Source organism: Empidonax traillii, unplaced genomic scaffold, assembly GCF_003031625.1.
Source record: "Empidonax traillii isolate 1590-97213 ecotype Southwest subspecies unplaced genomic scaffold, ASM303162v1 scaffold258:size685985, whole genome shotgun sequence".
Lineage (NCBI taxonomy): Eukaryota > Metazoa > Chordata > Aves > Passeriformes > Tyrannidae > Empidonax > Empidonax traillii.
This window is the reverse complement of record NW_020955451.1, coordinates 294797-307953: the sequence shown is the minus strand read 5'-3', so window position 1 is coordinate 307953 and position 13157 is coordinate 294797. Positions and strand designations below refer to the sequence as shown.

At 41.0% G+C, this 13157-nt stretch overlaps 1 protein-coding gene across 1 annotated transcript; it reads left to right on the top strand.

Moving 5' to 3' along the window:
* The first annotated feature begins 1612 nt into the window (after positions 1 to 1612).
* On the top strand, positions 1613 to 8676 carry KBTBD8 (kelch repeat and BTB domain containing 8). Its single transcript, XM_027889300.1, has 3 exons — positions 1613 to 1992; positions 2601 to 3715; positions 5480 to 8676. Exons 1-3 carry the CDS (start codon positions 1844 to 1846, stop codon positions 5941 to 5943), a joined length of 1728 nt encoding a protein of 575 aa, XP_027745101.1. The 5' UTR covers positions 1613 to 1843; the 3' UTR covers positions 5944 to 8676.
* Positions 8677 to 13157: the final 4481 nt, after the last annotated feature.

The following is a 13157-nucleotide window of genomic DNA, read 5'->3' as shown; positions in this document are numbered from 1 at the left end:
CTTCTGTGAAACTGTGTGGGGAGAGGAGGAACGACTCAAAATTGGTGCGGAGAGCGTTTTGGGGTGATGTTCGTGAGGGGCAGAGTTAAAAAATTTTGAGGTGCGAGCGAGAGGAGTGTTAATAGAGGGGGTGAAAAAAGGGACTGGGGAGGTTTTATGGGGTGAAAGCTGTAACGTGTCAAGGGTTAAATAGAAAATATGGAACGCGAGGATGAGTGTTCCCAGCACTGGAAGCTGCCCTGATAACATGTGCTCGTCGCCTGAGTGACTGGCACGGTCAGGGAAGAACAAATTTGCATCTTTTTTTTTTTGCTGTTAGAAAGTGAATGAAACTCTTGTGCAACAGTAAACGCATCAAGGTTCTTGTACAACAAAGCTTTACTAGGTGGGAGGCTTTGGAACTGACCTAGCAAAGTGTTATTTACTTGGAACTGGTGATTAACATTGTTTTTTAACAAGTACAAATTCTCCCCCTCCCTGATGATTGGTTGGTTTCAAATGCTGGAAACACTGAAATTATCAGTAAGGATAAGAAAACTTTAACCGTTTACTGATTTGCTTAAAAAAACCCACAAAAAACCCGAGTGTTTTGAAGACTTTTTTTAACGATCCTTTGAAGAGACACTGATGATGTTTGGCCTCCTTCCTGCTGTGGGAAATGGGTGCCCAGCAGCAGATCCCTCCTGGTTTATTGTGGCTGTGCTCGAAGCTGTGCCTGAATTCTGAATAAGGGAAATTGCAGCTGCTGTGTATCATCACGAGTTAGAGTTTAAGCCTCCCATTCATCATCAGTGATCTCTCTCCTCTTTGCCCCTTTGTTTCTCCCAAATTTTGTTGGAACCTCTCTCTGTTGCAAGTCAGCAGCTTTACCTGATTTGCAGCTCTTGCCACCTAATGTTTTTCTTTTGGGCTTTCCTTTGTTGTTGTTGTTGTTGTTGCGTAAAAATTTTGTCGCTATTACGAAACAGGTTTTTGTGCTTGAGCTGTTGCTCAATTTTCACTTTGGGATTTACTTCATTGGGCTTATCACATGTTATTTAGCAGCACATGCTCCACTAAATACCTTTCCACAGTGATGGGTGAACTCCTTCATAACTTGGGCAATTTAAAATGATAATTGTATTTTATTTACAGAGAAAAGCATGTAACTGTAGATACAGATTTATGTGAGTTTAAGTTTGTTGCCCAGCATAGTAATTGTAGGGCTGTTTCTTTGCAAGTCTGTGCTTAAACCATCACTTGTGTAAGGCAGGAGCCAGTTCCTGTTTCGGTGTGAAGTTAAATATTTACCTACAGACTTGTGTAATGGTGGGGTATGTTGGAGACTGATATTATTCCTCTGCATTCTGTGTTTTTTTCATTTTATGAGTCAATAAGCATTGTGATTCTTGACTCGATTTCCCTTATCCCCAGTGAAGTATCATAAATATGTAGTACTTGTATTATTTTCCTTAACGTTAATAGATATAATTTTATAGGTTAATAGCGAGTGACATGTACATTGTGGAAAGGAAAAAAAATAATATTTGAGGTATCTTTATATATTTACCCTTGAAATAGGGTAAATAGATACCTTTGAGGTATCTTTATATACTTACCTGTGAAAATATTAGACTTGCTGTTGATGGATGTTGACACCAAGGAACTGTGGAATAAATTTGTGCTAATTCTTGGTCATGCAAGGGTTTTCTTGGCACGTGGTGAATTTTTTTCAAGGTTGGGTTTTTCATGTTGTTGGCAGTGGTTGTTTTTTGTTAAACAGTTTTGATTTTGCTTTGTAGAACCAAGTCAGTTTTCACAAACACTGAACGGAATTCCTCCCTCAAACCCAGTCAGCAGTGGAATGGACCCCTTCCATGCCTGTAGTATCCTGCAACAGCTGAAGACCATGTATGATGAAGGGCAGCTGACAGATATTGTGGTGGAAGTGGATCATGGGAAAACATTCTCCTGTCACAGGAATGTTCTTGCTGCAATCAGTCCTTATTTCAGGTATGGCAGCCCATTGCTCTAGTGGTGATCAAAACAGAATTAGAACTTGTTTTTGTTAAAAGAAAATTAAAAACCCCCTGCACCTGTACTAATCTTCTGTGTAATTATAGATAATATAGTGCACCTGGCAAGTAAAGATTACTGCTCCCTTAAGGTCAGTGAATTATCAGTGTCTGTTTGCCAAAGGAAAGTCTCATTGGAGAAAATGTCACACAACTGTAAAACAAACAAAACTGCCTCCAATTATTTTCTTTTAAAGTTACATATTTTAACATGCTGGAGTATGCAGATGAAACAACTTGTTGAAAGCTGAGTGCAAAGACTCAAGGTGGTATGTCAAGAGCTTTGCTTGTAAACTGAGTGAATTTTGACAAAGGGTTAGTGAGATAATTAAGCAAGAAGTTCCAGCTCACTGCTTTTGTTTCAGTCAGTCTAGAACTGATCTTAAACTGTCCTGTGTGGGTACCTAAATGCAACACCTGTAGTAAATGTATTTGGGCTGATGTGAGGACAAGCACACTGCGATCAGCTGCACAGTGTTATTTTAATTTCATACCTGTAGTTAGGAGGTGATTCCAGATAAACTGCTGAATGTTCTTCCTCTGCAGATCGATGTTCACGAGCGGCCTTACCGAGAGCACCCAGAAGGAAGTTCGGATAGTTGGTGTGGAAGCAGAGTCAATGCATTTAGTGTTGAACTATGCATATACCTCCAGAGTAGTGCTGACAGAGGCCAACGTCCAAGCTTTGTTCACTGCAGCCAGTATCTTCCAGATCCCTTCCATTCAAGACCAGTGTGCTAAATACATGATCAGTCACTTGGACCCACAGAACTCCATCGGGGTGTTCATCTTCGCTGATCACTACGGTCATCAGGAACTCAAAGACAGGTCACAAGACTACATTCGTAAAAAGTTTCTGAGTGTCACCAAAGAGCAGGAGTTTCTTCAGCTGAGAAAAGACCAGCTGATAAGTATCCTCGACAGTGATGATTTAAATGTAGACAAAGAAGAACACGTTTATGACAGCATTATAAGGTGGTTTGAGCATGAACAAAATAAGAGAGAAGTGCACCTTCCAGAAATATTTGCCAAATGCATCCGTATGCCTCTGTTGGAAGAGACATTTTTAGAGAAAATCCCTCCCATGTTTGCACAGGCGATGGCCAAAAGCTGTGTACAAAAGGGACAACCCAGTGCCAATGGCTACACACAACGGCTTGGAATGACCGCTTCTGAAATGATCATATGCTTTGATGCTGCCCACAAACACTCAGGAAAGAAGCAAACAGTGCCTTGTTTAGATTCGGTCACAGGGAGAGTGTTTAAACTATGCAAGCCACCAAATGACTTGAGGGAGGTCGGAATTCTCGTGTCCCCTGATAACGATATTTACATTGCGGGTGGTTACAGACCGAGCAGCAGCGAGGTCTCCATCGACCACAGAGCCGAGAGCGATTTCTGGATGTACGACCACTCTGGCAATAGGTGGATTCCAAAAGCTCCTTTGCTGCGAGCCAGGATAGGCTGCAAGCTGGTTCACTGCTGTGGAAAGCTGTATGCCATTGGGGGGAGAGTCTATGAAGGAGATGGCAGGAACTCCCTCAAGTCTGTGGAGTGCTATGACAGCCGGGAGAACTGCTGGACAGCTGTCTGTCCCATGCCAGTGGCAATGGAGTTTCATAGTGCTGTGGAATATAAGGATAACATCTATGTTTTACAGGGTAAGGTGGTTTGGCTGACTCTGTGGCATTTTGTTGGAAATGGGGAGTTTGTGTTCTCTGGGCTCTCTTAAGCACCTTGGAAAAACCCCTGGGGTAATGGGATAGGGGGAAAACTAGGGAGAGCAGTGGGCAAGGAAGAGGGAGGTTGCTGCTTGAGTTCTCATGCCCTGGAAACGTGTCACTAAGTTGTTTTGAGTTACTGCACAAATGGTAATTCTACTGGTGTTCAAAGTCAACAGGATAACATATTTCTGTGGAAATCCGGTATTAAATCTTTACCTGGGTGAAATGCACTAATATTGAAGAAAAGATACTGTCCCATGAAAAAGCACTTTACATTTTACTGGGCTAAAGCTGTGGAAATTCCTGGTGTCTGTGTTTTTGGTGACTTTAAAAGTCAATTAACGGCTGTAGGTCTTTGTTTCCTGCCCTACTCTGCTTTCTGAAATCATTGTAGTAATTAGAAAGAGATAAATAGTCATTCTTAATTAGCTCTGTTCCTTTGGTCAGTAATTACAGTACTGCCTTTACATCCTTCCCTCTGGTAAGTGATCAGACTTATTGGTATATTAGATATTGATTCTTAAATGAATAAAAAAGATCATTATGGCAATGGATCAAATAATTTATTCTTCCCTTTATTTTACTTTTGGAGATATCACATAAAATATGTATTTGAGTGTGTGCATGAGCCATATACAGTCTACTCTGAGAAGTGCTGAGACTGGTCTTGGGTCTGTGGTAAGAGGCCCAGGAAGTGAAAAGAAAGAAAAGAGGAGAATGAGGAGGTGTCTCAGTTACCACCCCTGTAAACACCTGTAGAAGTTGGGTTCTTGGATCCATACCAGCTCCCTCTTTGTGTCACTTTCCATCCGAAGCTGGACCACAGGAAAGAAACAGGGTAGGGAATACTGTAAGGTCTTTGTTATTTACCAGAAGAAGTCAACGTGATTTCTTGACTTTGCATTCCAGGGCTTTCGTGTGATTTACAAAGTTTTCTTCCATTGTTTCTGTATCAGGTTTGACTCTTGTTGGTTGAGGCTTTAAATGATTGTTACATTAACAAGTTCTCTCAGTGTCTCTCTTGGGTCAGACACGTGCTTTAGGTGGTTAAAAAGGAATGCTGAACATCTATTATCTACAGTCTGTAGGTGCTGCTCTGAGCAGTGAACAGCAGAGGTGTTTTATAACCATCACAAAGCTCATGATGAATCAGTACCTTCATGCAGGTATTCACCTGGCCTCCTTTAAAGCAAATCAGCCTAAATGTGTAACTCGACCACCTCGTATGAGTAGCTTCAAAATCTGTGTGCAGTACAAGGCACAGGTATTTGCTCAGTTTTAACAGCTTTGAGCACTGAATTCTGAGACTCCCCAGTCTGTAGATGACATGTGAAGGTGTTAAAGAGTGAAACAAATGTATTTCAGACATTTCAAGACTGCAATCTTATTAATTGTCCTGAATTAATAAGCACGGTTTAGATGTAATAAAGGGTAGCTAGGAAATATGTAAAACATTGTGGTTTTGATACACTTCAAATTCCCTTTTCTACAGCTGGAATAGAAACTCAAAGTAGTTTTTACTCTTGCTGTTAATATTTTTGTGATGCACTTGAAAGCAAGCAGGTGATGGTGCTGGGAGTGTTTGTTATGGGAAAAGCATTTCTGTCTGTGGAAGAACACACCCGAAAGCTTGATGGCCGCAGAACTGCTGGTCTGGAAACAAAGCGTAAGTTAAGTTCTACTTTTCCTCTCTCTTTCCAGGGGAGTTTTTTCTCTGCTACGACCCTCAGAAGGATTACTGGGGATTTCTGACCCCCATGACTGTGCCTCGGCTCCAGGGCTTGGCGACGGTGTACAACGACTCCATCTACTACATAGCTGGGACCTGCGGGAACCATCAGCGCATGTTCACCGTGGAGGCCTACGACATCGAGCAGAACAAGTGGACTCGAAAAAAAGACTTCCCCTGCGACCAGTCCATTAATCCGTACATAAAACTCGTACTCCTCAAAAACAAACTCCACCTGTTTGTCAGAGCTACTCAAGTCACTGTCGAAGAGCACGTTTTCAGAACCAGCAGGAAGAATTCGCTCTACCAGTACGATGAGGTCACTGACCAGTGGCAGAAAGTATACGAGACTCCAGACAAGCTCTGGGATCTAGGCCGGCATTTTGAATGTGTTGTTGCTAAATTGTATCCGCAGTGTCTTCAGAAAGTTATTTAAATTCCTTTTTTTTTTTTTTTCCCTTCAGTAACAGGCCTTAGTGATTTCAGTGGTAATTTGATGCTAGAGAAAACATGTCTTAAAAGAAAACAAAGAAATTCTGTCAGTATTTATTGTAAGCTGAAACAGACAGTTTTTTGTATATGGGGATGGGTGCTCTTTAAAGGTTGCAGTCTGGGGAGGGAATTGCTGGTTCAGTTTCATATTTACTGATATCTTCCTGGGAAATGAGAAGGAGGTTACAAAGTGCAATTATCAGCATTTTTTTTCTGGTAAACACTTAATCATGTCATACTAGAAGGGTGTTTTGGTGGTAAAAGCAAATTAAGTGGAAGAGCCAGGATAACTATGCACTACAGTGAAAGAAAATCTAGCATTAATAGCTAAGGATGTCCAAGATGTGTTGAAGTGACTTTTCCTTTTTTTCTCTATTTTTTTTTTTTAATACGGGTAAAATTTGAGGCAATATCACTAAGTTTTGTTGCTTTTTGGGTTGGTTTATTTTTTTTTTTTTTACTTTAGATTGGAAGTACATAGGAGTGGTAGATCCTGAGTCATAATGATCTGTTCTTTTTGTACTGTTTTTGATGTTCGTGATTTGTTTGTGCACTACAATTTGGGAGAAAAGCTCAGTCAGAATTGGATTGTGGAGTATTTTTGCCCCGGATGGAGGCCTGTTCATATTGTTGTACCACTTGCTGTCTGTGGACTTTTGTTAAAATTGAGCTTAATGATAGTGGGGGGAAAAAAAATCCCACACCTGTTTTTTGCCACGTAGATGTAGTGCTGTAAAAACATTTTTTTTTTTTAAACACTGATTAAAACCTTTTTTTTCATCCCATAAAGGGCTTTAACCCAAAAGTTGATGGTGCTAGTACATTTTTAATACTTGTTTGTCTGAAATGGGCCAGCCTTCTGCTACTGTTTTAAGACAGCCTGTTCTTTTTCATGGAGTGTGTGTCTGTCTTCAGGCCCTGTCCTGTCATCAGATTGTCTTTTCTAACATAACATTTTTACTGCAGTGGTATTCTTGCACAGAATGGTGACAGAATATGGCCTTAATAATATTGGTTCTCTTTTATTTTTTTTCTTTTTTGTGTGGAGTGTTCATTCTGTCTCCACTAAAGTACAGTGCTCTGTGCAGAGTTGGCGTGTGCTCCAGTGATTTGGAAAAGTGTGGCTTAACTTCACGAGTTGTTTTTCTTTTCTCTCCACAGTCAAGTCCTCAAATATCTTCTCTTCCATTCTGATCTATAATGTGAAAAATTGCACTACTGAGCTGTCATCATTATCCAGTGTATTAAAGCAAAATTGACAATAAGTGTCCATGGCTTAAATACTCTTAGAGAAAATACAGAATAAGGATCCAATGTATTACAACACTTTTCTCTACATATTTAACATTTAGCTTATTTTTAAGAAGTAAATAAGTTAAAAGTTCAGCCTCCACTTCACTAGTGAAAACTGGATTTAAAAGGGAAAAGATGAATCCCAGAACTTGTATCAGCTGTAGTTTGCCAGGTTTAATTTGTTAATTTTTGCAGAGCTGTTAAGTTATCTTACTCTTCCCTATTTTCTCCAACTGACCTAAGTAAACCAGTTAACTTGACATGGCACTGGCCATCACTGGCTGAAAGTGCTTACCACTATCTGGCTTAACAGCTGACATTTCAGTCAGCCAAATATTTAGCTCATTGTTTATCCCCCTGGCATGGCTGAGGATTTGGATAATGTTTGTTTACTACGTGGTCTTACTGCTCCCAGATGGAATCTTTCTAATACACGAAAATGCTCTCCTGGTTCTATTTCTTAATTCTTGCACAAAATGTCTAAAAAAAACAAACAAACAAAAAACTGTGAAATGAAAAGGAAAATAAAAATGCCTCTTTGCATTACATACCTCATCTTCCAGAGATTCAGCAAACGCTTCTCTCCAGTGCGAGCACCTGTGGTTCTGTTTGTCCTGAATTTGGCAATTCTCGCTAAGACTGCATTTTCTGACAGTGTTGAGGTGTATTGTTCCTTTGTTTAGTTCTCTTCTGGGTAGTTTTATATATATGCGTAGCCAAGAATAAGAGGTTTTTTGAAAAGTACAACTAATTTAATTTTTAAAATGTTCCCTAGTCCTTGGCTAGCTCTCTTTGCGCTGTTGTAGGCCTCTAGCTGCAAGCTTTCTGAAGCACCCTCCCTAACAGTGTTGCATTTGTGTGTAAGGCCATTTTTTTTGCAAAGTGTTATGGAGCCTTTTCCTTGTTTCTTTGGTTTTTTTTGTTTCTTGGTTTGTTTTTTTTTTTTTTAAGCTTGGTTGAATATTTACAAGATTTCTTGCTGCTTTTTGACAATCTTCTATATTTATTTAGTAGAACAAATTTCAATATATTACTTGAAACTACGAAATAGGATTGAGTTAGCAGTTGACTGGTCATGTGATGTATAGAAGTACAATATGCTGTGGTTAATTCTGCAGTAGGTTTGTTAATTTTGTTTATCTGCACTAAAGTACGAAGATCTCCATTCTGTTTAACCATTCAAACTGAGGGTGTGATCCAAGTCTGTCATGTGTTTGAAAGCTAAATCCTGGAACTTGCTGTGGGAGTAGAATATACTAAATCTTTTGCATGAGGAGTTTGTTGAGACAGTAACGTAGCTGTGACATTTTGCCAATTCTTAAACGCTTCTACGTTTCAGATTCCTGGTAAAGTTTTGCTTTAGAGTCAGGCTTGAGTAAACTTGCACAGCACAAACAAAAAAAAATAATTGCACCAAAGGTACTGGTAATATTTGAACAGTAATCTGTACATTTTGCCCATTTGGTATTTGTTTTCTGCATTTGTTTATTTCCCTTTATGAAACGAATTTCTAGCGTTGTAAGTAAGGACTTAGGTGAGTGTAAATCTCATTTCCAGAATTATTAGTTGACTTTAGAAGGAAACATTTTGTAACTTCCACCTGATTCCATCGGTAAAACTCTAGAATAACTAAAAGCAGTTTTGGTGCACCAGACATGCAGAGTATGTTCTACAAGAGATCGAAGAGCTCCCTGTTCGCGAGGCTGTTGAGAAGTGGCATCCAACATTCAGTGCTCAGGTATGTTAGTAAGAAGTACTGTAGTCCTATGAGGGCAAATGTGTGGATTTTTAAACATTTTGCCATAATTGCACAATTTTGCATTTTTACTTAATGTCATGTTATGTTTCTTAAAATAAACCTATTGTTGAAATACAGTGGAGTTCAACTGGTTTTGTGATAAATCTCTTGTGTGCATTTTAGTAGAGTAAATTTCTGAAAATTAACCCAATGATGTATCTTTTTGATGTTTGTTCAGTTCTTCTGTTCCTACGCTTGTGCATCACTTGTGTGTAATGTCACTTTTTTTTGTTTTCAAGGTGGAAGGTGCTTTGTTCTGCTTTTTTGTCTTGTTCTTTGTGCCTATTCAGGTCTAACTTTTTGCTTGTTTGCACACAGGTGACATGTTCTTTCCCTTTCCTTCCCTTCCTCCCTTCCTCGGCTGGAGCTGACATCCCAGCAGGAATGTCAAGTAGGGCTTTTCATCCTAATATGTGTGTTGGAAAACCCCGAAAAACTTTGTACTGAATTTTCCAGCGTCTTTGCTGGGAACAAGAGACCTTCTCTCCCCTGGCTGTTTAAGCAAAACTCTCCAGCTTTACTTGTGGTTTCTGCTGCAGTGATTTTGCTCAGCAGAGCTGCTTGTGCATGGTACTGGGTGTATAAAAACCTTTGTTCCTTCCAGAGGGAGCGACCAGTGGAGATGCCAAGTCATGGCAGCCTGGGAAAACAGCGTGGGGTTCTCTTGTTTGGGAAGGCCCTGCTCTTGTCAGGCTCTCCAGGCACCATCTGTGTGCAGTCACAGGGCTTTGATCTCACTGGGATTGCAGAGATGTGGTGGGATAGCTGGTGTAACTGGAATGTTGGCATGAAGGGCTGCACGCTGGGAAAGACAAACCAGGCAGGTGTGGTGGTGGAGTTGCCTCTCTGTGAGGCAACACTTGGAATGTGTTGAGCTCTGTCTTGGGGTGGATGACAAGTTAGTCCAGAGCTTATGGGCTCAGATCAAAGGGCAGACCAATAAGGGTGATGTTACTGTGGGTGTTTGCTCCAAACCACATGAGCAGGAGGAGGAACTGGATGAGGCTTTAAAGAACTTGAAGCAGCCCTCAAAGTCACAGGCACTGGTGCTTGTGGGGACTCCAACTACCTGGACATCAGCTGGAGAAGCTACACAGCAAAGCACAAACAGTCCAGGAGGTCCCTGGAAAGCATTGGTGAAAACTTCCTGTCATGGGGAGTTGAGGATCCCTTAAGCAATGACGTGCTGCTCGACCTCATGCTAACACACAGGGAAGGGCTTGGGGGAGATGAAAGAGGGACAGGAGTGGTTCAACCAGGTTCTTCGATTCTTTAATTTCTCTTCTCTTCTTGTGGCAAAAAGCAGATACATGAGTTGTCCCCCGGTGCCCCAAATTCCCTCGGGGCTCTTGTGAAACCCTCTCAGCGCTTGGCATGTGTTAAAATGCCGATGATATAACAGAGCACATGGGATGACTTTGCAAGGTCAAGTTAACCTGCTCAGGTACGAGGAGGGCAAACAGGGAGCTGGGGAGCCACAGGTCTGCAGATGATTATACCTTCTAGGGGTCAACACAGATTTTCCTTCTTTGGACACACTAAAGTGAATTCCAATGTATTTTTTTGAGGAGAGAAGTAGGTGGGCACCTGAGAGATTATTTCTGTTCATGGGTTGAGGGTGGAATTATTTTCTGGGCATGTTTTTCCTTTCAGACAGCCTTTTGGAAGCAAGGTATGTTATTTTGGAAGCATTTGCTGAAGGACAGGAACACACATGCCCCCCTTACACAGCCCCCCAGACAAAGGAGCATTACTTAAATGAACTAATCCACTAGGTTTGTACCCCAGAGCTGTGAAATAGGCTCGTGTGTGCTGCATGCAGGGGAGTATCTCACTTGGGCACTTGGGTGCTGTCAATAGGTGGGGAAATAACCACCCAGCTGTTCCTTTCTCCTTATCTCTTTACAACATGTTCTCCCCTCTGGGCCTCTCACGGAGGGAAGAGTCAGACCAACAAAGCTGGAACCTGTCCCATTTCTTAATATCTTATTGAAGTCCCCTGTGCCTCACTCATGATTTTTGTGTTTCTGTGTTTACAGAAGTAATGATGCAAATATCCACTGTGAGAGGCAGGTATTTACTAATTTTAGCAAAGTTTATGTGATCAAGCTACGGTTTAACAAGTTATTTCAGGAGCAGCAAAACCAGCTGACTTCTAATATATCTCTCCAAGTGGAGTTTCTGGATCATAACATAGGTGTTTGTCATCTTTCCCTTTCAGGAGCTGGTGGTGGGATCCCTTTTTTTTTTTTAGCCAACTAAGAGGAAACAAATTCTGTACAGACTCTTTACATGTTTGAAAGCTTTGGCCCTACACAAAATACATTTTTAAGGCAGGCACTGTCTCAGAAGTTGAGGTGTGTGTGGGAGCAGATAGTGGGAGTGATTGAGCACGTGTACAAAACCCTAAATCTTGTATTTCCTCATGGAAAAAAAAAACCCACTAAAATCTCTCTACTTGGAGAACATTTGTCTGGGTTTGGCTGCTTTTGAAGGACTAGGTGGCTTTCTGGACATCACAAGCTTTGAGAGAAGAAGGCATAAGATCTGCCTGAAGAGGAACAAAAGGGAAAAAAATAGAGCATGATGTCCTACACTTTGTAGTAGCTGGGTGATTGTGAGACCTTCCATCCTGGGAAGGACCATTGCTCCATGCAATTCTGCAGAAGTGGGGCCTGGTTTCTCCCACGCCTTCCCACTCTTTCTGGCTGTGAGCCAGGACATAGCCTGGCCCCAAAGCCCCGCTGGGTTAACAGGGCAGGAGGCTGTGCCCAAGTGACCTCAAGCTGCTGCCTTTTAACAGGTCAGCTCCACACTTCAGGATGGTATGTGCTTATTTAGATCTTTTAAGTGTCACTGAGTGCAGGCAATGATAACATACCTGTAAAACATCAACCAAAATAGTACCAAATAAATCTACTTTAAGGAAGATCTCTGTGTTCCCATGTCTCCTTAGAACTGCACATGACCCTTGCCCTGCAGCTTTTACTGCCCCAGAAAGCTGCCCATGTCCAGTCCAAATGGAAGAAGTGTGAATTTTATGCTCAGTTTGTGCCAAAGTTTGATTCTCTTGTTTTTTAATGATACATGTCTAGTTTTTGATTATCCATAAACTCAGCTCTCAATTTGATTAAGGATTTTGAAGTCAAGAGGGCATATGATACATCAGCTGCAGAAAAAGATTTGTAGATAAATTTTGAAACAATTTAAACCCTTCCTGTTCGATTCAGTTCATGTTCCTTCAGTAACAGATTTCATATATTCTGCAAAGTTTGGGACATGAATATTTGGTGAATACCAAGTTAAACTTCTCCCAGTAAATGAAGTGCTTAAATTGTATTTGATCTGCAAACTGGCATTTTCTTTTTCTTAAATAAAAGAGGTACCACATTTTGTATCAAAACTAATATAAGAAGAACAAGTGTTAAGAAGAAAGAGTCATTGGATTAGTCATTCAAGCTTCAATTTTTCATAGAAATAGTAAAGGAGAGTTCCTGCTGCTTTTGTCCATCTCAAGCACTAAGGGAGGTGTCCAAGGTTTTCCAGAGTGATTTTGAAGAGCAATCTCAATGGTGGGAATTGCTGTTGTGTCTGAAGTGTATTGGCCACTGCCCAGTAGCTGCCAGCAGAAAACCTTTATAAATTAGGCAATTGCTATTAACATGGAGGTGGAAGGAGGGACAACACAATCTAACAAAGGCATATTCATGGTTTGATTTGGTAAAGCACCAATCTGAAATGGCTCAGAGCCAAGGGGACTGTGAATTATCCGCAAGCAAAAGAGAAGGTACATTTTTGGAAGGATAGGAGTTACTAATGGGGTCCAAAGGAATTTCAGCTTTTGCAATGCCATAAAGTTTTTACAATAACATCATTCCTCAAGGTGCAGCGTTGGAAGAAATGGCTCCTGTGAACTCCAGGTCTGGTGTGATTGCAGCCTCCTCAACAGGCAGATCCTGGTGCCCTCCCATGGGATGGAGCACAGAGGATCCACATGCACCTCCAACAAGCTGTAATGAATTCCCATAGCACCTATAACTGCCTTTAAAGACTTTTTTTCCTTTTAG